Source organism: Rhinoderma darwinii, chromosome 9 (assembly GCF_050947455.1).
Source record: "Rhinoderma darwinii isolate aRhiDar2 chromosome 9, aRhiDar2.hap1, whole genome shotgun sequence".
In the NCBI taxonomy this organism is placed as follows: domain Eukaryota; kingdom Metazoa; phylum Chordata; class Amphibia; order Anura; family Rhinodermatidae; genus Rhinoderma; species Rhinoderma darwinii.
Window position 1 is genome coordinate 24,945,783 of NC_134695.1, and position 24,527 is coordinate 24,970,309.

General features: G+C 42.8%; 1 protein-coding gene and 1 long non-coding RNA gene across 2 annotated transcripts in view; one reads left to right on the forward strand and one right to left on the reverse strand.

Moving 5' to 3' along the window:
- The window catches only part of LOC142660668 (cathepsin L-like), a 63,584-nt gene that overhangs the window by 20,246 nt on the left and 18,811 nt on the right, over window positions 1-24,527 (forward strand). Inside the window, exons 5-11 of the mRNA XM_075837393.1 lie at window positions 950-1,025; window positions 3,054-3,167; window positions 3,902-4,047; window positions 4,432-4,528; window positions 7,380-7,460; window positions 8,885-9,004; window positions 12,498-12,562. Of these exons, the coding sequence (XP_075693508.1) occupies window positions 950-1,025; window positions 3,054-3,167; window positions 3,902-4,047; window positions 4,432-4,528; window positions 7,380-7,460; window positions 8,885-9,004; window positions 12,498-12,562 (699 nt within the window). The remainder of the gene's footprint in view (window positions 1-949; window positions 1,026-3,053; window positions 3,168-3,901; window positions 4,048-4,431; window positions 4,529-7,379; window positions 7,461-8,884; window positions 9,005-12,497; window positions 12,563-24,527) is intronic.
- Window positions 3,005-24,527, reverse strand: part of LOC142660669 (uncharacterized) — a 34,256-nt gene continuing 12,733 nt past the window's right edge. Inside the window, exons 2-3 of the long non-coding RNA XR_012850553.1 lie at window positions 4,407-4,537; window positions 3,005-3,186 (exon numbers count right to left, since the gene is read on the reverse strand). This is a non-coding gene — a long non-coding RNA (uncharacterized LOC142660669). The remainder of the gene's footprint in view (window positions 3,187-4,406; window positions 4,538-24,527) is intronic.

The window sequence follows — 24,527 nt, forward strand, 5'->3', positions numbered from 1 at the left end:
TTGCTCATAACTTGCTCAAAAATTATCGTTTTTCAAAATAAAAACCACTGTTATCTACATTACAGCGCCGATCACATTATGTAGGAGACAGGGCACTTATAATCTGGTGACAGAGCCTCTTTAAACTTCTGAATAATATGTGCAACAGGAACATCAAGCTGCTTATACTATGCTTATATGCAACTTTAGAAAATTGTGGATTAATTGGTTTTCACCCTTCCGGGTTTTGTGACGTGTTTACTGTGACAGGATCACCCTTGATGCTGCTTTTTGATACATTGAATTTTTGACTATTTTCTAAATAAAATTTTGATACTTTTATAACTTAAGGGTATGTGCACACAGAGTTTTTTGCAGGCAGAAAATTCTGCCTCCAAATTTTGTTTGGAATTTTGAGGCAGGTTTTGATCTGCCTGCACAATGTTTGCCGCGTTTTTCGCCCGTGGCAATTGAGCGCCGATGGGCAAAAACGCAGAGAAATATGCTTTCTCTACCTCCCGTTGATGTCAATGGGAGGTCAGAGACGTAAACGCCTGAAGATAGTGCATGTCGCTAATTTTTCTCGCGAGATGGTTTTTCCGCACGCGGGAAAAAAAGCTCCTCCGCCTCCCATTGAAATCAATGGGAGCCATTTTCGTCCGTTTTTGACGCGGTTTTCGAAGCACAAAACGTGTCAAAATACTCCGTGTGAACTGACCCTAAGAGTCAGGTGTTTTTTTCCCTCTTTTTGTTTCTAGTTTAGTATTTCCTTGTGGCACCGTACTATTTGTACTGCACTCAGGTTGCTCTGACTAGACCGCTTGGTTCTTTTAAAAACAAAAAAGTGTTTCCCCCTTTTTCTATAGTATAATTTACCCTGTTGTTTATCCGCATTCCTCACTGCCCTGATATCTTTATCACTAGGACAGTTCTATGTTTGTGGAATGTAAATTGATGATTCCCGTTTTAGGACAAGCTGCTGCAAACGTTATCATTATTTAAGGACTTTGTGACGACCTACAATAAAAAATACAAAGATGATGAAGGTGAGTCCTTTAGATCAAACAGGCTTTCCCCTCCCTGAAAGTGATGACCTATCGTTGTAGCACTTTTTGCAATTCATCTTCTATTTATGCAGTAGATTCATAGCGCTGCTGTAAGCTAAACCCGTCAGTCTGCTGGACCAACGACACGGCTAACAGCGGCTCCTGTGTGCCTCTTATACCGATTACATCTACGTTCCGAGCCATCCGTCCAGCAGACTGATGAATTGGGCTTACATCGGCGCGGTAATATTTTTAGTAAAACGCCATTAGAAAAATGTTTTGAAGCGCAAAATACATACCATATTTTTCAGACAATAAGACGCACTTTTTAGCAAGAATAAATCTTGCTAAAAAGTTCCTGTGTCTTAGTCGGCAGTCAAGAGGCCCTATTGCGCCAGACCCCCTGACCGCTTCTTTAACCCCTTCCCGACCCATGACGTGTCGGCACGTCATGGAGCAGGGGGGAGTGATGTTTGGAGCGCTGAGCCCGCTCGATAGACTGCAGGTGTCAGCTGTGTTTTACAGCTGACATGCTCTAACAGCAGGAACAGCGATCACGCTGTTCCTGGCCATTTAACTAGTTAAAGGATTTTCCCACAGGATATGTCAGATAGATGCGGCTCCTACCTCTGGGACCCGCACCTACCTCTAGAACGGGGCCTACTAAACCCCTTTCTAGCTTTTTGTGCTCGTGCTACCTCCCGGCCACTTACTGATTACATGGTCGGAAGTACCGGAAACAGCATAACTTGCTGAGCTATGCTGTTTCTGTAACTCCCATAGAACTGAATAGTAGTTATGAAAACAGCATAGCTCACATGCTACGCTGCTTCCGTAACTGCCATTCACTACTGTGGAAGTTAAGCAAACAGCGTAGCTCAGCGAGTTACGCTGTTTTCCAGTATTCCCGATCTTGTCATCAGGAAGTGGCCGGGAGTCTGCGTGACGACAAAAACCTAGAACGGGGTTTAGGGGCCATGTTATAGAGATAGGTGTGATTCCCAGAGGTGGGACCCGCATCTATTTGACGTTTATGCCATATCCTGTGGATATTTCATAAATGTCCCACATGGGAAAATCCCTTTAAATTCCACGGTCAATAGCGACCACGGCATTTAAACCGTTACGAGGGGGACAGCCCCCCCGCAATGCGATCGGGAGTGGCACTGATGGTTGTCATGGCAGCCTGAGGGCCTAAAGAAGGCCCCCAGGTCTGCCGTCTGTCTGCCCTGCTAAGCTGTGCCTCCGGCAGGGCTTAGCAGAGGCCTGTAACAATTAGAATATATTGCAATACATTTGTATTGCAATGTATTGTACCAGCGATCTAATGATCGCTGGTTCAAGTCCCCTAGTGGTACGCATAAAATGTGTAAAAAAAAAAAAACGTTAAATACGTTTCCACGAGTGTAAAGAAAAATATTACAATTTCAAATAGAAAACCCTTTTCCATTTTCTCCCCATACACAATGTAAAAATTACAGATCATTGGTATCGCTGCATCCGTAAATGTCCGATCTATTAAAATTTCCGGTTATTTAACTCGCGCGGTGAACAGTGTAAGAATTTTTTTTATTAAAACACCAGAATTGTTGATTTTTGGTCACCTTCGTGCTAAAAAAATGATGTAAGAAGTGATCAAACAATCCTATGTACCAAAAAATGGTGCCAATAAAAACTACAGCTCGTCCCGCAAAAAATAAGCCCTCACACCGATCAATCGATGAAATAATATAAAAGTTATGACCCTCGGAATGTGGTGAAACAGAACAAATTTTGTTTTTTCTTTGTAAAAGTAGTAAAATATTCAATATTTTTTTATGTTGTCTAAAACCTGTGTGCATCGTATAGTCAGGTGTATCTTATAGTCCGAAAAATACGGTATGTTTAAATAAAAAAACAACCCAGCTACATAGGTTTAGATTGCCTTTAATTTGCATTCAGCTAGAAGACTTGTTTCACTTGTGATGTTTCAGGATACATTGTATAAGACCCATCTGATTACCCGTTACCCCTAATCCTGTATTTTAGAGGCTTCGATGCGGCTTCAGATATTCTCTCAAAATCTCAAGAAAGCACAGGAGATTCAGGAAAAGGATCAGGGAACTGCTGAATACGGTATCACTAAATTCAGCGATCTCACAGGTGAGAAACTCGATGCCAACTACAGAAAAAGACAATAGACTATAGAGAAAATATTGCAATATCCCCACTCGAAGTGCTGCAAGTCAATGACCAAACAATTAAAGTAATAATAATAAAACTCCCAATGATTGTTATTTCCTTATAATAAAAAAATACACTAACTAATAATATACATTCCGTAGAGTCCCTTCGATCATAAGAACAAAAGGGCCACATAGTGGTCCCTTCTGACCTTTTTTTCTGGCCTTTCTCTGCACAATGGCGCGTTAGGAGCATCACTAAAGGGAAGAAAATGTTCAATTATTCTAGAAATTGGTGTGGCTGTCAATGGTCAGACCACCGCGTTTAGTAATTGATGGTATGCCATAATTTACTGTTATGGGAAACCTAAGGGATATTACAACTAGAAAAATTTCTCACCTATCTACTTGATAGGTGATAAGTGTTAGATCCGTGGTGGGTCCAACCACTAGTTCATCAGAAGAGGGAAACCCCCACCCTTAATTTGGTAATTACGACATCATTGGGCCTGAATGCCTGGTAGGCAACATGATCAGGAAAAAGGTAAATTTTCAATCTTCTCCCTTTTTAAAAAAAATGTTTATTTTATTGAGCAGTCTGCTTGTACTCGTGTTATTTTGGCAAATCATGCAGTATCTTTTTATGTACATACAGATACACAATTGTAAACTCTACACAAACTATCTGCAATTTGCTTGTCTTCCAATTTTTAGAGGAAGAGTTCAAAACTCTGTATCTGAATCCATTACTCTCCAGCCAGCCGTCTCGTCCTATGAAGATGGCTCTGATGCCAACTGATCCTCCTCCTGCACAGTGGGATTGGAGAGAGCATGGAGGGGTCACTGAAGTTAAGAACCAGGTAACACCCAGTGTATACATTTCCGAGACATGCAATGTTCTTTCTGGGCAAAGATTGGGCGTATGTCAATTTCACCTATTTTTTTTTGCTGTGAAAAGAATCAAGAAGTACTAGGACAACTGTGACATACATTCTGTTGTGCAAAGATTGTTTACAGAATTTTCCTGTTCCGCTATGTGTATAGTTATTTTGCAAGAAGATTTTCACCACTATATAGCACATAGTAACTGAGAAATGCAGAAGAAAGGGGAAATGGGGATTTGACAAGTATCTCTATCACTTTAGTAATTCAAATGTGTTGGTCCTTTATTTATCGTTATAGAAATTTTGTTAATTTTCCTATATTACTGTATAGCTACCGTAATTTTTCTTCTTCCTGTACAGGGCATGTGTGGCTCATGTTGGGCTTTTTCAGTGACTGGAAATATTGAAGGACAGTGGTTCTTGAAGAAAGGGTCGCTCGTCTCCCTCTCTGAGCAAGGTACTGTTGCTGTAAGAGTGAAATAAATTACACAAATGATCCATTAGCATTTAAAGTGCACCTGTCCTCTTTTTTTAAAAAACATTCCTGACCTGCCATAAGTTTTGATTGGTGGCGTCCGGGTACTGAGACCCACTGATTACTCAAATAAAGCAGTGGAAACAATTTGCGTTGTGCCCCCCCCCCCCAGCTCCATTCTGTATTTTCCATTTCCCCTCGGAGACGCATGGTTAGCCATGTATGGACTATTCACCCAAAGACAGTTGTCTAAAGTAGGGATGCACGAAGCATCGAAACTTCGTTACCGCGCACCCTCAAACAGTTCAATACCGTTAATTCATGTATTTCGATTTTAGGCTGTGCGGCCGCACAGCTTAGCTTTGTAACACATGAATGTTTGAGAGCGGGGCTGCGGGTGTGTAATACAGTCATTGCCCCACTCCTGAGTCCTGACAAGTGCGCGCGGTCAGCACGATGTGATGCGACCAGTGCCTTACCAGCAGTGAAGACAGCACATGGTAGGCACACTACAAAACACCCCCATGTTCTGTCTTCAGTGCCTGTGCCGCCGCTCATTAGTGCAGCGCCGGCCGCATCACCGCGCGCACACACTCATTGTCAGGAGCGGGGCAATGGTAGTATTACACATCCACAGCCCCGCTCTAACGGCGGTGATCAGAGAAACCTCTCATCTCCGTTGTTGTTCACCTTACTGCAGCGATCAAAGCTGACCGCCACCGCAGCATTCAAGGAGTAAATGAGAAGGGGGATGCCCTTTGGATTGCGTCACAGGGAATCCCTGTGACGGATCGAGGGACATACCATATATGGGCAGACAGCCCAGGGTCCATTGAAGGACCCCATGGATGTCTGACCATATTTTCTGTTGTTCGGGCATACTGAGGTATGTCCTAACAACTGCCTGTGTATTATCAGTGTATAGATATATGCATTAAAGTTTAAAAATAAAAAGTAAAAAAATAAATAATGTAATGTTAAATAAAATAAAAACCACACATTAAAATTAGTCTCAATACATAAAATATACACATATTCTGTATCGTCGCGACCGTAATAAATTTATAGCGTTATTTATGTTTAAACTGTTATAAAATAAATAATAATAGTAATCAATTTTGAACCTCTCTGTGCTTCACATTAATAGTAATTAACCCCATCATGTAGCTCACACATTAACCCAATGTTGTCAATTATGACTGAGGAACATGATGGGGTTAATTACTATTAATGTGCGGCACATGGAGGTTCAAAATTAATAATACCATGTGCCTCACATCAGAAAATGGAAGAACTCCTTTTTTTTAAATTATTATTATTATTATTAAAAGTATCGTTTTGGTATCGAGTATCGCGTATCGCAATACTACACGAAGTATCGGTATCGAAGTTCAAATTCTGGTATCGTGACAACCCTAGTCTAAAGAGTGCCAAACAATGCTGAAGGGGCACAGCACTTAACCGCATTATTCCGTCTCATCGTAGTATCCTCGACCCCGCAAATCAAAATGTTTGATATTAATGAAAGGGGTTTATTTTTTTTTTACCAAGTTCGCTTTAAAGAGAACCTTTTCATACCCCGTACATATGCAGTTGAGTGCACCATGTTATAGGCGCTGCTGCAAAGACTCTGGGGCAATTTGAATTACCTGTCCAGCCTCTACCGTTTTGGAGATATCAATGCTGTGATTATTGGCACCAGAAATGTAAATTATCCCCTGTGCTGTCAGTGGGGTGTTCCTGGACATGGAAAGGGCAGGGGGGCGTGATAGTGATCACTCTGACATTTCCCATTCAGCTGTGGACAGTGAAAGAGCGGCTTCTGCTGTGTGATCTTTCTCGGGAGATCACAGTCTTCTCTTCACTGGTTGACGGTAGCTGGAGAGAGGAGGAGAGCTTCTCCTCCGGCGTGCGTGCATGTGCGCTCTCCTTCTCTCCAACTACTGTCAGCCAGTAATGAGAAGACTATGTGATCTCGCTAGAGAGATCACACAACAGAAGAGACTCTGACACTGTGTGCAGCTGATTGGACAGTGTCAGAGCGCTAACTATCACGCCCACTGCCCTTTCCATGTCCAGGACCTGACGGTGTAGGGGCTAATTTACATATCGGGCGCTAATAATAACGGCACTGATATCTCCAGAACAGCAGAGGCTAGAGAGGTAATTCAAAGTGCCCCAAGGTCTGTGCAGCACTGCCCATAACATAGTGCACTCAGCTGCACAGGTCTGGGGTAGTGAAAGGTTCTCTTGAAGAGTGGAGGAAAATACATAATTTCTCTGATGCCTCTACGCCTCATGCACACGACTGTGTGCGCCGGCCGAGTCCCGTCAGTGATCCGAGTACAGATAGAACATGTTCTATCTTTCCTCGGATCAGAGACTGATAATTTTTCACAGACCCGATTCACCCGCTAAAGTGAATGGGTCCATGAAGACTATCGGGTGCCACTCGGATGCCGTCAAAAACGTCCCGAGTGGCACAACGGTCGTGTGCATGAGGCATTAGGTTTCTTTTTTTTTTTTTTTCTATTGATTTTACTGAGGGAGCTTTGCATGTAACTCGCAGTGAATTATCTGGACACCTGTCTGAGCTCCTCACTCACATACAGAGATATTTTGCATGCATGGGACACAGTTGTTCCCGTTCCATCATAACGAAGCCATGCTATTCCTCTGAAGGTTCCCTTCACAACTCTACTCTTTATTCTATAAAATCATAGCAATCACTGTGAGTGGATCAGGAATGATCAGATAATGATCAGATTACCCCTAGCGTTAGTGATACTATTATAACTGTTCTCTAATAAGCCCTATGAATTCTTTCTTGCAGAGTTGGTGGATTGTGATGGTGTGGATAAGGCCTGTGCAGGAGGTCTCCCATCCAATGCATATGAAGCTATTGAGAAGCTGGGTAGGTGCCTATGTATCATCTTTATAAGTGATATTAGGACTACTGTAATTCACTATTCTTGAATGGACAGGGCATAGCAGCAAGGTTTGTCCAAAATGAATAACCGCTTTTAAGGCTATCTGTCATGAGGGCAGACCCCTTCAAGCGTTTACAAACTTGTTTTTCTTAGGGAATCTTATAGAAAAGGTCTGTCATCACACACAAAAAACGCTGACGCTTACCCCTCACTCTTCTCTGCGCGTAGTCCAACCTCCTATGATTACGTTGCAGGCACATGTGACGCTGCAGCCTGTGATTGGCTGCAGCGGTCACATGGGATGAAACGTCATCCCAGGAGGCCGGACTGCAGGAAGAAGATTTATTTTTCTTTTTTTTTCTTTCCGGAGTTGAAATTTTTTCTGCGTAGCGCTGCCGCACAAGTCGCAACACTTGGCTTTCTGTTGCGGGTTTGCATCCCTATCGAATTCAATGGGGAAAACCTGCAACAGAAAATCAACAAAATCATAGCATAAATTGACATGCTGTGGAATTAAATTCCGCACTGCAGGTAAATTTATTAACATTTTCGCAACGTGTGCATGAGATTTTCCATGTCATCCACTTTGCTGCTACTGTAAATTCTGCGAAATTTCCGCATGCAATTCCGTTGCGGAAAATTCCAGCAGCGTTTACGCTACGTGGGAACCCGATCTTAGGCCAAATGCAAACTATGTGGATTTTGCCTGCGTATACCTGCGGTTTTGATGCAGATTTTCTGCACCAAGTTCCACAACGTGTGCAGTTAGCCTGTTTTTAGCAATACTTTAGAGACCTACAGATTGATATAAATTCATGATGCCTCGCGAACCTGTATCATACATAGACTGTTTTTGAACTCTTTCAGAGGATTGACCATAACCACTTCCTCCGGCAGAAAGTTCCATAGTCTCACTGCTCTTATAGTAAAGAATCCTCTTCTATGTTGTGTAGAAACCTGCTTTGCTCTAGACGTAGAGGACGCCCCCTTGTTTTAGTTCCAGTCCTGGGTATAAATAGATCATGAGAGAGATCTCGGTATTGACCAATGATATATTTATTCAAAGTTTTTAGGTTACCTCTCCGTTGTTTTTTTTTCTCTAAATAAAATAACCCTAATTTTTGATAATCTTTACAAAACTGGTGCTGTAATCCACCCATTCCGTTAATTCCTTTGAATGTTAATAGTTTCAGTTCCTGCGTGTTTGTGTGTATATTGTATATGTAGTAATTGAAGGCTATTTAATAGAACTGATATCCTACATTTGTAAGAGCGATATATACACCTTGCAATCCTTTTATTTATTTTATTTTAAGCATTTCTGTACTTTGTTGTTTTTTTTTTCTTTTACCAGAAGTATTTAGTTACATCTTTGTAACTTCCTTCCACACTGTATTTCATTTTCTAGGAGGACTTGAATCAGAACAAGACTACAGCTACCTGGGCCACAAGGAACAGTGTGGCTTCTCCACCAACAAGGTCTCGGCCTATATCAACAGCTCTGTGGAGATTCCAAAAGATGAATCGCGTAAGTTGAAGGTGCCTCTTGTTAGATCACTTTTGATTCCGCCTGTTAAACCCCTTAGATGCTGCTGTCACTAGCCACTGTGGCAGCTAAAGCATTAGAGGGAGGCGGCCCACTCTAACAGCCCATCGGCCTCCCTGTGACACGATCGCGGGTTGTCATGGCATCCTTGTGGCCCAATGTAGGCCCCCAGGTCTGCCATCTTTGTGCTCCTATTAAGCCCAACGATCACTGGTTCAAGTCAACTAGGGTGTCTTAAAGGCTATGTAAACCTTTTGAAAGCGATTTTTTAATAAAAAGGTCAATCCGTGTTTGGTGCAACTTTGTAATTTTAGTTTTTATTAAAAATTATTTTAACTTTTTGAGATAAACCTGCTCTGTATTCTGTATACAGAACAGCTGTATCTTACGCGGAATCCCACGGACCTGACGGGTTCAGTGTCAGCAGGTCAGGATCCACCTGTTATCCATCACATTCTAAGTTTATAATTAAGATGTGATCGATTGCATGTTTATCACGCATGACCCGCTGACACTGAACCTGCCAGTCCCACTTACTAATTATAAAGTTGCACAGAACATGCGGATTGACCTTTTTTTATTTAAAGTGGCCTATATTGTACATCGTGATCGGCGCTGTAATGTAGATTACTTTAGTTTTTTTTATTTAGAGAAACGATCATTTTTGACGGAGTTATGACCTATATTGGCTTTATGCTAATGAGTTTCTCAATGGACAACTGGGCGTGTTTTACTATATGACCAAGTGGGCGTTGTACAGAGGAGTGTATGACGCTGACCAATCAGTGTCATACACTTCTCCCCATTCATTTAAACTGCAGATAGCGATATAGCTATATCGCTATTTGCAGTCACATAAACACACTATAATGCTACTCATGTGTCATGACAATGAATATACATGACCTCCAGCCAGGACGTGACGTGTATTCATTCTCCTGACCACTTCTGTAGCGTCTCTGTGAGTTACAGCACAGCAGGTGTAGTCTCGCGAGATTACGCTGTAAACTGTCATTCACAGCGAGATCTCACTGTGCTGTGCTGTAAATCACAGAGACGCTACAGAAGTGGTCCGGAGAATGAATACACGTCACGTCCTGGCTGGAGGTAATGTATACTCATTGTCACGACACTGCAGTAATGTTAGTGTTTGTGTATGAGGCTGCACATAGCGATATAGCTATATCGCTATCTGCAGTGTAAATGAATGGGGAGAAGGGTATGACGCTGATTGGTCAGCGTCATACACTCCTCTGTACAATGCCCACTTGGTCATATAGTAAAACACGCCCAGTTGTCCATTGAGAAACTCATTAGCATAAAGCTAATATAGGTCATAACTCCGTCAAAAATGATCGTTTTTCTAAATAAAACACACTGCTGTAATATACATTACAGCGCCGATCACATCATGTACAATATTGCCCACTTATAATGTGGTGACAGAGCATCTTTAAAAAAAAAAAAAAATCGCTTTGGAATGTTTACATTCTCCTAACAATCCCCTTCAACTTTTACTTAAAAAGACCTGTCACCTCTGCTGACAAATATTTACTAAAATAGACAACAATTTTGAGGTATATTTTCTTAGAACTCTGTGTTGTGCAATTCCTCTGTTATTCCTCCTAGAAACTTAGCGTTACCATTCTCCTTGTGAAAGCGGTGTGTCCCTACAATTTCACTCTGTCAGCACTGGTTGGACAGTGTCAGTCTGTGTAGGGGCACACCCCCAATTAGTAACACCCAGTTGTCTATTATACATACATTTCTTGGAGGAATAACAGAGGAACAGCACACCAAAAATGTATAAGAAAAGATGCTCCAGAATTGTTAATCCATGGGGAAAACTATTATTTAGTCAAACAGACATGTCCATAGAGGTGACATGTACTCTTTTAATCCGTTAGTGACCGCCCATTAGTGTTTTTACGGCGGCCACTAACGGGCTTTCTTCCGATGCAATTTCCTTTTTACGGAGCTGCATCAGAATAAATAAATAGTAGAGCAGGGAGCCATTAAATCTCCCTGCTCTTATCTACCTCCGGTAGCTGAAGGCTGGGAGCAGCCCTGCTATAACGGGCGAGATCGATATCCGTATCGATCTCGCTTATTTAACCCCTCAGATGCGGCGCTCAATAGCTAGCGCCGCATCTGAGTTTTTTTGGAGAGAGGGAGGGAGTTCCCTCCCTCACCCCACCGGCACGCTGCGTAAGATCGCAGGGTGTCGGTGGTTTCTATGGCAGCTGGGGGGCCTAATAAATGATCCAAGGTTTGCCACTAGTTATGCCTGCTAAGCCATGCCAGAGGCACGGCGTCGCAGATGCCTGTCCATTTTACACGGACAGGCAAATAATACAAAAGTATTGCAGTGTATTATAAAAGCAATAAACATCGCATAGTAAAGTCACCTAGTCGGACTGGTAAAAAAAAAAGTTTAATAAACAAAAAAATGAAAAACCCACTTTTTCCCCTTACAAAATGCTTTATTTAAAAAAAAAAAAAAAAAAAGTTAGACATATTTGGTATCGCCGCATCTATAACAACCCCAATTATAAAGTTATTACATTGTTTAACCCGCACGGTGAACTCCGTAAAAGATAAAATAAAAAAGTTTTCTGGGAATTCTTCCTTAAAATTTTTTTTTATATAAAGTCATCGAAAAATCGCATCTACTCCACTAAAAACTAAAAGTCGTCCCGCAAAAAAAAGGGCTTCATACAACTGCATCGGCGGAAAATTAAAAAAGTTATGGCTCTTGGAGTATGGAGACACAAAAACAAATCATTTTGACAAAAAAAGTGTTTTTACTATGTAAAAGTAGTAAAACATACAAATTCTATATAAATGTGGTGTCGTTGCAATCGTAACAACCCGCTGAATAAATTTATTGTTATTTATACCACACGATAAACGGTGTAAATTTAGGACACAAAAAAGTTTTGCGAAATGGCTGTTTTTTGTTTTTTTTTTCTATTCCCTTCCCAAAGAAAAGTTAAGAGTTAATCAATAAATTATATTTACCCCAAAATGGTGCTAATAAAAAATACAACTCGTCCCGCAAAAAACAAGATCTTATACAGCTATGTCGACGCAAAAATAAAAAAGTTATAACTCTTTGAATGAGAATATGTAAAAATGTAAAAAAATAGCTTGGTCATTAAGGCCTAAAATAGGCCGGTCATTAATGGGTTAAATAATTTCTAGGGTGGTTTGTATAAGTGATATTAATTGACAATGTGCTGACTGTTTTTTGTAAGGTTCTTTCTGAGAACAGATCTCTGTAGTGACCGCTATTTGTTTTCATCCTACGTATTTATGGGTGAGGTATAACTAGAGTACATAGAACTGTATGGCTCTGGAACTCTGTGTGTATACTGTATCCTGGATGCCCTAGATAAGAATTAAGAGCTGTCATCTAAGATCAAAATAATACACAATCAGTGGCTGGCACTTTCATTACTTTATTTCTTTTTAGAGATTGCAGCCTGGTTGGCACAGAATGGGCCAATATCCATAGCGCTTAATGCTTTTGCCATGCAGGTAAGACTCCAAAACCACTGTAAACGTTAATTTTTTTTTTAGTAACTTTTTAATAATTGCAACATAAGGGGTTGTCCACTCCCTGACAACTGATGATCTATCCACCAAATAGCTCATCCGTATATCATCGGTGCGGGTCCGGCAACTGGAACCCGCACCGATCAACTGCTTCGTCTGCCTGTGGGCATCGGATGTCATTGCACGGTGTTCAATGTACAGTGCTGTACGGAGCCGGAAGAAGTTGGCTACGTACATTGCATACCGTGTTTCCCCGATAGTAAGACACCCCCGATTGTAAGACGTATCGGGGGTTTCAGGGGGGTCGGCTAATATAAGCCGTACCCCGAAAGTAAGACATATGTCTTACTTTCGGGGAAACACGGGGGTATTGCCGCCTCCTGCCCACTTCCGCGCCGCCCCCTCTCCATATGTCACCGCGCCGTCCCCTGCACTTGCTCCTGCTGCAACTGCCGGAATCGAAGCGCGCGCCGATTCCGGCAGTTTAACCCATTAAATACCGCTGTCAATAGCGACAGCGGCATTTAATGTGTTTGACAGAGGGGGGAGCTCCCTCTGTCACCCGATCGGCGCCCCCGCAAACAAATCGCGGGTCGCCGTCGGGTTTCCATGACAGCCGGGGGTCTAACAAAGACCCCCAGGTCTGCCTTCAGCATCTGCCTGTTAGGCGATGCCGGAGGCATGACCTAATAGGTTGCCTGTCAGTTTTACACTGACAGGCAATAATGCTTCGGTATACTAAGTATACCAAAGCATTATATATGCGATCGGCACATCGCATAGTGAAGTCCCCTGGTGGGACTAAAAAAAAAAAATGTAAAACAGTTAAATAAAGTTTGTGAAAAAAAAAAAAAAAAAAATTCGACAATTTTTTTACAATATAAGACATACCCCGAAAGTAAGACATAGTCGGGCTTTTGGGGATAAAAAGAAAGTAAGACACTGTCTTACTTTCGGGGAAACACGGTAGTAGCCATGCTGCCGAACTACAGCTCTGCTCCTATTCTCTTGAATAGGAGCTTCGTTGCAGTACTGCAGCTCAGCCTCTATTCCGTGGCCAGAGCCATCTGCCGGCATGGGCGTCCGATTCCCAGAGGCAGCCAGAGAAGCTGATCAATGTGAGGTCTGTGTGTCGGACACCACTGATCATATACTGATGACCTATCCGGTGGATAGGTCATCAGTTTTCCCGTTGTGGACAACCCCTTTAAAAGGGTGAATTGTTAATATTTAATTCTAAAAATTGTATATCGATCTCAAGAAGTCCAAGTGGGTTTCCACGTCTCTGTATGAGTCTATGGACTAGAGCTTGATGACTACAGTAAAGGCTTTATCCAATCACATTTACTGTTGCTCAGCAGTGAATGTTAGATCATACAATAAAGCCAATCATCTTTAACTCCTTAGTGACCAAAAATACGCCTTTTCACAGGGGTCACTAAGGAGCCTTCGGCCTTTTCATGGCAGCCTAGTCTAAGTCCTGCACGGGTGTCCGTGCGGGCTGGAGCGGGTGCTCGGCTGTCTGATGACAGCCGGATTCCTGCTCCAACGGTAACGATCGAAGTTTACTTTGATAGCGGCCGTTTTAACCCCTTGAATGCTGCGGTCAATAGCGACCACGGCGTTTAAGTAGTTTACAGAGGGTTGGAGCTCCCTCTGTTACCCATCGGCGGCCCGCAAATGCGATCATGGGCCTCCGATGTGGTGCCATGGCAGCCGGGTGCCTAACAAGGGTCCCCAGGCCTGCCCTGGCTATATGCCTATTAGGCCTTGCCAGAGGCATGGCCTAATAGATTGTTTTACACTGACAATAAAGCCGCTGGGAGCATCCTCCCTCACCCTCTGTCCATGGATGTTTTATGAGCTGAGTAGCTGCTTTTTGCTTTTCTTTCTCCTCTGGATTGTTGGATAAATGAGATAATCTATGCGCCTTGCTCAAAGATAAATGCGGTACCCTTTCTAGTATTTCTTTCCACGGAGTATCCTCCACTGGTCAAATTTCCGCCTCCAACCTCTCCTTACTGCTTACATGATGCTCAGATAACACTAAATACAAAAGGACCTTATGGAACCCGGACATAACCCCTGACGACCTTGACGTGGTCTCTGAGGTATATAATTCTCCGACATATATCCATGTGATTCCATTACCTGAACATCTTAAATGATCGCAATAAGTTTCAGCTGTACTCATACAGTATATATGACGACCTATTCGAGTCTTTGAGCTCAATATAAAAATAAATACTTTATTTATTCTTTAAAAATGACAATACAGGGGCATGGCTTTGGCACGAGCAGGACAGGACGCACACTAGAGGGGCTCCGCCGTCATTGCCTTTAAATTCCCGTTCATCCTCTACTTAGAGGCCACGAACAGCAGGGAAGCTTACCTCTCACCATTAATCATCCGCTGTGGCACATTTAGAGACCTTGAGAGCGAGAATCGGCCATTCAGAGGGTCAGGCCTACTGAGCAGGTCGGATCCTTGGCCTCAATTTTGGAGCGGCCCGGACCGCGGCACCCTGTGCGGAAGCGAAGGAGACCGGCCGCTCGGGACCAGGGGCTCAAGGAAGGAGGTTGCTGGTAGTGGATCCCTATCAGGGATATTCTCCTCTCCCCTTTGGTGGTAAGCTTCTCTTGAGCAGTTTGGGCTGGAGTTGAGTTGAGCCTGGAGGAGAGGTTGGATCCCCACCCTTAACTTAACAGGTACCTGTGCGGCCTGCGGCCTACCACCTCTCAGGTACATGTAATTAGACCACAGACTTGCTCATTTCCTGCCAGTGTATGTGCATCTAGCTGGGGCAGCTTCACCACACCACGACTGACAACCCAGGCATTGGATGGGGAGATATATTGTGTACTTACCTCAACTACTCCACAGAGTACTGGCTGCATCCTTTACTATAATATACATTAGGCTATTGCTTTAAACGACCTGCATGAAGGTGTAATCCAGATTCTCTTACCTCAGTAGCTACCTGAAGTGCTGCACTTGTGCTGTACCATGTATACAGTTGCATATATATTGTCTTCATCAGCTAGCGCCTGAAAGTGCTATTTGTGCATTATTACTGCTATCTAGTGGACATTATCCATTATTGCCACTATGTGCTCCCAATGGGGATTTCTTCTGATTCAGGCCTGTTATACGGCAAATAGGAACTTTGTGAGTTGCACTTTCCTGAATGCTTCCGCGTAAGTCCTGCAGAGCCTCACTGCTGAATCTGTAATGTACGTGTCCCACTAACCACATCAGACTACCACTCGTGACATCAATATCCTGTTAATTCCTGCTAACCGCCAAGATTTCAACATACCAATTTAGACGACGCAAAACCAAATCCAGTAACACCATGCCGAAACCTCCTCCGGCAATAACGGTAGCCAAACTTAAAGGTTTTGCTAGAGACTCTCCTGACAAAGGAGCGAGCACATCTTTTACCCATCAACCCGATGCTGCTCCCACTACCAGCCCTACCATAGCCTCAGAACCAACTTTGAGACAAGTGTTCGAACAACTTTTCGCTGCCATAGCAACTAAAAATACTTCCCTTATGGGCAAAATTGATGAAGTTAAAGTGGACCTGAGTCTGATGCGACAAAATCTTCATAATGTTCGGGATAGCGTTAAGGAAACCGAAACTCCTATTTAGTCACTGGAGGATACTGTGACACCAATACCAGGCAGAGTGTCTGCTTTGGAGCGGAAAGTAGATCTCTGGCATCAAAACTGTGATGACATGGAGAATATACTTCGCCGCAATAACCTTCTTGGGCTTTCCAGAACGTGCTGTGAGGGTACAAATCCGTTTACAAAATCTGAAATCTGAATTTCTGGAGGCATGGCTTAAAAACCCCTTCCCGGAGGCTTCCTTTTCCTCAGCGTTTACGGTGGAAAGGGCTCATCAGGTACCAGCCCGGAGTCCATCATCTGGAGCTCAGCCCCGACCGTTACTGGCCAGGATGCTCAACTGGAAAGATCGTGACCTTGTCTTGCAATCGGCTAGACAGAAGCAGGACATCCGGTTTGAGAATACGTCTATTTTAATATTTCCAGATTTCTCTGCGGAATTACAGAAGAGGAGAACGACTTTCGTATCTGTCAAGAGGAAATTACGTGCAGCTAATGTTCTATATTCCATGGCCTACCCTGCATGTCTTCGAGTGGTGGATAGAGATAAAATTTAGTTTTTTCAGGATCCGGCGGAAGATTGGATTACACGTCATCCTCATAATGGAGAGCAGTGAACTGGAAACGTAACTTTGCATTTCTGCTCTGATTTTTCCTGCTTCGTATACACACATTGAAGTGCCATACACCTTACAATCTAACCTGTTTTTGTTCCAGATATAACTTCTTCTTTTCAGCACGAGCGGTTACCTTACGAGATAATTGCTGACTAAATGATTCTGTAATACTTCTGTTGATGTTATTAATGTTGAGGAATCTGTACTATTGCAGGAGTGCTGTAGCCGTGATTTTGAAATGCTGAATAAGTCGACCGAGATGTAGCGACACGGCTACCAGTCTACATGTACATACATTATATATATATATATATATATATATAATGTATGTGTATTATATATAGTGTGTGTGTGTGTGTGTGTGTGTATATGTATACTTATTAGTCACGAGAGAATTGTCTTGTACTTGAGACAACAAACCCCTTTCTTTTTCGTTTCAGGAGTGACCCCTGTAACTTACCACTTTCTACTCCTTGAGTTAAATGTGATCTTTTTATTCAATAGTTTTATTGTTTGACGGTACTGCATTCCACTGCACATGTGATATTCTGTTGCGCACCTGTACTTTTCGGTAATTGTTTGAGAGCAATTGGGTAAATTCTCCTTTGTATGGATAACCCTATTTAATGCAGCTGATGGGATTGTGAGGGTATACATAGCCTTCCTGGTCCTGCTAAGTATAATGTCTTTACGTTTTGGATGGCTACCTTGAAGTTTGTAAGTTGGAATATTAGGGGAATGGGTCGGGCTGAGAAAAGAGTTGCTGTGCTATCCCAAATACGACGTTTTTCGCCACATATTGTCTGCCTACAGGAGACCCATTTAACACCGGATACAGTCAGTTTCCTTAATAAACCCTGGGTCCTGGCTACAGTGGTCCAGACATTCCACTGAAACTTCGTACTCCATATCACTTCTCACATACAGACATACACCACCGCCTTTCCTATTTGTCCTGTCTTTCCGAAACCGTGTAAAACCCTGTAGATTTATCGCCATGAGAAGAGTCCAGCCATGTTTCAGCAACACCAACTATATCTATTTTCTTCCAGTATCAAGGCCTCCAGCTCCCCCATTTTGCTTGCTAGACATAGAACATACACTTTAACTTGCCTTTAAATGCTTCACTTTCATTATCAGAAATGTGATTATTTGACGTTATTTGGGCATTTTTATTTTCATTTCTGGTTTGTAAGAAAAGGATCTCCTTATCCTGTTGTCTAGTCCTCTCCCCACAGTCTGTTTCTCCCCCCGACAATATAGTCTGACCCCTCTCTAACCTGACTACCCCTTTATTTTCTACATTGGCCTCCCTCCTCAGCCCTAGTTTAAATACTCTGCCACCCCAGCTAGAATTCTCTCCCCCAGCACAGCGGACCCCCTTCCATTTAGGTGCAAATCATCTGCAGAATACATTTTGTACCCAAATTAAAAATCAGCCCAGTTCTCTAGGAACCCAAAGCCTTCTCCTCTACACCAAGACTTAAGCCATGCATTTAACTCCCTGAGCTCCCGCTGTCTTTCCTGTGATGCGCATGGCACAGGCAGTATTCCTGAGAATACTACCTTGGAGGTCCTTCCCTTCAGCTTGTAGCCTAGTTCTTTCAAATTATTCTTGCTCCTCCACCTACCATGTATTTTATCGTTGGTACCTACGTGGACTACGACACCTGCCCCTCCCAGCAATTTATCCACCCGTTCCACCACATGCCGAACCCTGTTACCAAGGAGACCGCAAACCATTAGGTTGAGGCGTTCTTGGCGACAAATCTCATATAAAAACTTTGGCATCTTATAAACCTTCTGTATTAAGTATACATGAGATAAATGCGGCACCCTTTCTAGTATTTCTTTCCACTGAATTTTCTCCAATGTCCCATTTCTGCTTCCCACACATCCTTACTGCTAACCGGTTACTCAGATAACAGTAAATCTAAAAGGACCTTATAGAGCCCAGACATAAACCCTGACTACTTTGACGTGGTCTCTGTGAGGGGTGTAATTCTGTGCTCCGTAACAACACAACCACTGTCATCAGCGTAGTTCACCTGGAATAAATGGCGCAGCTGAAAATATTTATAAATATAGGAAGTTATGACATGCGACTCCTGTATCTGGGCAAAGATTTGTAGTACCCCACCACTCACAATGCGTTATACGAGTGGGACCAGCTCGTTGTCAATTACCCATGTCCTCCAACTGATATACATTGGTCAACCACAGAGTATCCTATATGGCCGTATACTGGGTAACGCCTTGTTTAAGTTGTAACTCCCTACTTTAAGGATAAGCCGCAAGGTAGGCATTTGAGTCACTGGCAGATTGAATTTACTCGCTTATAGCATCTCATACAAACGGTCCCCTGGGGATCTATATCTGTACCATCCCATCCCCTTATTTACTGTAGTTATCCCGCTAAGAAATATACTCAAGTGTTATGAAGTGCCAATCCCCCCCCCCCTCTGTTTTGGGGCGCTGGAGAGTCTCCAATTTAATGCGGGCACAACCACTACTCCAAATCAATTCACAAAAGCATTTATTGACCTGATAAAAGTATCTAAGCGGTGCAATAAGCAGCTGTGGCATCCATATCTTCTTCACGAGGTTTGCTTAACCTACTATGGACAAATGCTGTCTGCTCTATGTTTTTAGTGTCTGTTTTAATCTGCCTATCAATTGGGATAGATTAAGCTTCTCGTAATTCGAAAGCCGACGAGATACCACCACCCAGGTACTTAAATGTCGAGACAACTCGTAGACCAGAACGTACATACGCCCCCAGATCATCATGGAGAATATCCAAAGGCAATGAAGTAGATTTGGATCAGTTTATGACTAAACCAGAATATCCCCTGAAAATAGCAATTACCGCCATAGCCACACCAAGGGATTCTCAAGCATTTGCCAAAAATAAAAGTGCCACTTTATCCTCCATGTCACCTCGACGAAAACCAGCAACGCCTGAATGAGCTCGAAGGGCAGCTGCCTCTAGGGTTCTATGGCTCGTGTGAAGAGCAGGAGAGAAAGGGGGCAACCATGCCATCGTACCCCCTACTCAACGCAATAGATTCCGTCAAACAGCCATTAACTCTTAATTCTGGCAGTGGTAGTATCATACAACTATACCCAAGAAATGAATTGATCCCCCAACCCGAACGCCCTTAAAACCTTCTAAATATATACCCACTCCACACTATGAAACGCCTTAGCGGCATCAAGTGAACATATAACAGTCACCTGCATTATCAATAGGAACTTTCATATTCAGATAAAGTCTGCGTATGTTTATAGCTGTGGACCGAGCTGGCATAAAGCCGGATTGATCCGAATGAATCATAGAAGAAATGGCATTAGATAAACGGAGAGCCAAGTCTTCAGCTACAATCTTGATATCTGCAGTGAGCAACGATATGGGTCGATTGGAATCGGGTACAAGAGGGTCTTTACCAGGCTTGGGCAGTACTACTATAATAGCCTCCATCATTGTATGAGGCAGATGCCCAGATTTAGAGGCCTCCTGCAAAACTGTAATAATTTAGGAAACAAAATTCCCCCAAAGTTTTTGTATATCTCCATAGGGATGTCATCAACTCCCGGGGACTTTTTGTTGGCCATGGACGCCACCGCCCTCTCTAGTTCCTCAATTGTTAACAAACCATTCAACTTTGCCTCATCTCCATAAGACGGCTGTGGTAACTTAAAGAGGCTCTGTCACCACATTATAAGTGCCCTATCTCCTACATAATCTGATCGGCGCTGTAATGTAGATAACAGCAGTGGTTTTTATTTTGAAAAACTATCATTTTTGAGCAAGTGTATGACGCTGACCAATCGGCATCATACACTTCTCATTATTCCAGCCCAGCTTTCACTGCACAATCACACTGTGGAACAATGGGAAGTGTATGATGCTGATTGGTCACTGATTGGTCCTCGTCATACACTCCTCTGTACAACGCCCAGTGTGTCAAAAGTAAAAACACGCCCAGTTGTCTATTAAGAAAGTCATTAGCATAATTCTAAAATTGCTCATAACTTGCTAAAAAATGATAGTTTTTCAAAATAAAAACCACTGCTGTTATCTACATTACAGCTCCAATCAGATTATGTAGGAGACAGGGCACTTATAATCTGGTGATAGAGCCTCTTTAAGTTCCCTTAAAGTGTAACTAAACATTCAACAAACTTCGGACAGGTGTGCTCGTGTGAGCGCTCAGCCGCTTAGTTTCTGTTGGTCTTTTTCCGGAAAGCCAATGTAGCTGTGTACGGGCCCATAGACTTTGTATTGAGCCCGTACTGCAATACATTGATTTCCGGAAAAAGCCAAACGGAAACAAAGCAGCTGAGCGCTCACACGACCCCAACTGATCAAAACTTCTGACATGTCACTATGACATGTCAGAAGTTTGTTGAATGTTTAGTTACCCTTTAAGTAAGAGGCAACCTAATCCTTAGTGTATATTAACTTGGATCCATAAAGATAAGTCTAAAACGAGTGAAATAAAGGTAAAATCTGTTTAGTAGTAAACACCATCTCTCCCTCCCCATTCTGGATTGTGTTCTTGCAATCAGCGCCAAAACACAACCCGCCTTTTTCTCTTCATCATGGTATTTCTGTTGCTGGAAAGGCCGTTTATGCCAATTCAATTTTTTGAGCAGTGTAGGCATCCTGTACTTCTCTGCATTCCAGTAAAAGAACACGATCTCCCTGTTCCACAAATCTTTGTTCCAGTTGTTGAACCCTTAGGCTGGATTCACACGCCCATGTTACGTCCGTAATGGACGGAACGTATTTCGGCCGGAAGACCCGGACCGAACACAGTGCAGGGAGCCGGGCTCCTAGCATCATAGTTATGTACGATGCTAGGAGTCCCTGCCTCGCTGCAGGACAACTGTCCCGTACTGAAAACATGATTATTGTGCGGGACAGTAGTTCCACAGAGAGGCAGGGACTCCTAGCGTCGTACATAACTATGATGCTAGGAGCCCGGCTCCCTGCACTGTGTTCGGTCCGGGACTTGCGGCCGAAATACGTTCCGTCCATTACGGACGTAATGTGTTCGTGTGAATCCAGCATTAGTCTGCAAAAATTCTACTTATTGCCTCAATCACGCCTTCACTGCATCCCACAATATAACATACTAGACAAAACCGTACCCTCATTGTGTATAAAATATTCCAGCAGAGAAGATTTTATCTTCGAGTTATCAATGACCTGCAGACTGAATGCATTAAAGGGCCACACACGTTGCAAAGGTGTTAAAGGGGTATTCCGGTTACAACAAGTTACCCCCTATCCGTAGGGTAAAGGGTAGCTTGCTGATCGGTGGGTGTCTGACAGCTTGGACCCCCACAGCTTACGAGAACACTGACCCCGAACCCCTCGTTTGAACCGAGCGGCAGGTCGATAATAAACCGTGTAGCTCAGCGAGTTCCGCTGTTTCCGTAACTCCTGACCATGTAATTAGTAAGTGCCCAGGAAACGGCGTGAGCACATAAAGCTAGAACAGGGTTTAGGGGGCCCCTTTCTAGAGATAGGTGCGGGTCCCAGAGGTCGATATGTCATAAATGTCTCTCATTGGAAGACCCCATGGCGCGGTCAATGGCGACCGCGGCATGTAAACCGTTAGGAGAGGGACAGCCCCCTCCGACAGCCCAACGGGCCCCCCCCAATGTAATCAGGGGATGCCGATGGTTGTCATGGCAGCCCGGGGGCCTAATGAAGGCCCCCAGGTCTGCCTTCACTCTGCCTCTGCTAAGCGATGCCTCTGATCGCTGGTTCAATTCCCCTAAGGGAACTAATAAAATGTGTAAAACAAAAAAAAAGTTAGATACATTTTCAGGAGTGTAAAATAATATTAAATATTAAAAGTTAAAAAACCACAATGAAAAAAATTCAATAAACTGGTATTGCTGTGTCCGTAATTTTCCGAACTATTGAAATATTCCATTATTTAACCCACACGGTGAACTTCAGAAACAAAAATGTAAAACACCAGAATCTTTGTTTTTTGGTCAACTTAGCACTAAAAAAACTGAAATAAAAACGAAACAAAAAATCGTATGTTACCTCCCCTCATGGATACTCCATAACGCTTCAGGACTTGTTCATTTATATGGTCTGATGTAACATTCTCTTTACTTGCGTCCTTACCCTTGTCATCATAATTATAGGGGTATCTAGGTAGGTTCTTTTCTGGGGGTATTTGTATTGGGCTGCTTATCAGGGCGGCATCCCCCATTTGAATTAGTCAAGTGTTTTTATCATGTTTTTGTGGAGTATTTTTGAAAATAGATTTATATGCTTTATCATATCTTCAGCATCTATAGACTTTTTGCCATATACATACCCGCTGTGTGTTTTCCACCCCTTCTACTGTTGTCTTTTAGGGTATGTGGCAACATATGTGCGATGCCCGCTGTTGCATTTTTGTCAAAATATCGTATGTAGCAAAAAATAGTGCCAATAGAATCTACAGCTCGTCCTGCAAAAAATAAGCCCTCACGCTGCTCAATCGATGAAAAAAAATATAGAAGTTATGGCTCTCAGAATGTGGTGAAACAAAACAATTATTTTTTTTTTTTAACAAATAGTTTTTTCTTTGTAAAAGTAGCAAAATATGAAATAATTTTTTCCTATTTTTTTGTTGTCTAAAACCTGAGTGCATCTTATAGTCAGAAAAATACGGTATATGACATTCCCCAATATTAGCTAACATGTAATTTCCACTTGAAACCATAGGGTGGCAATACAACACAACATGTAATTCAGATAGTTCCTAGGGATACCCATTGCACTAAATAGATATAGCACAAACCCCGGAAAATAAAAAATAACAATAAAAAATAGTACAACATTTGCAGTCGTGCCCGCTCAAAAACCTAGAGCGGTGTAGGGCACCAGTCCTTCCTGAAACCGAACAGTCACACTGCAGGAACTACGAGCATCCCGCCCTTGAAAGGATACACGTGCTTCTCGGGTCTATAAGCACATTATCTTATATTCCCGGCCAGTCTCTTCGGAAGATTCTGAGGATACAATATTTAGCTGAAGGTCAGGTCTAGCGTCTCCCCTCTTATCTCAAATGCTTCTCATGCTGATCCATCCATCAAGCTGCATCTCTAGGATTTTCAAAAAAAGTGTGCCATCCAACGTGCAGCAATCCTCAGGCGGGCCGAATATAGCATTGAGTAAAAGACATAGCAGAAGCTCTTAGTCGACGTTTTGACATCCAAAAATTGCGCCATTCTTTTTTGAACTTCGGAGGAGAAATCAGGATAAAAGGCAACACAGTGACCATTCCTAGTCTCTCTAAGGATGGCATCTCTGTCCTTTTATAGTGAAGCAATCTAATCCGTACTGTTTGCCGACCCTGTGGCTGGGGAATCCCAGGGCATAGCGTCGTTGTCGAAGCTATGAATTCCCAGCTGTCGGCTTCGTTCTGGCTGGGGATTCCGCTCAAAACACTACCTCTGACGGGCACTGCCTTAGTATTGCCACATACCCTTAAAAAACGTAAGACTTTAAAAACCACAACTCTGTTATGTATAATGGCACAATTAGAAATACTAGAATAAGTTGCAAAAATAGAAAAATATTTATTGACATAAACTTCACTGATGACACGAGGTTAACGTAAGCCCCTGCTCAAACAATATTCCCCTCAATACAGTTAGCTGTTGTTCAGAACAATTC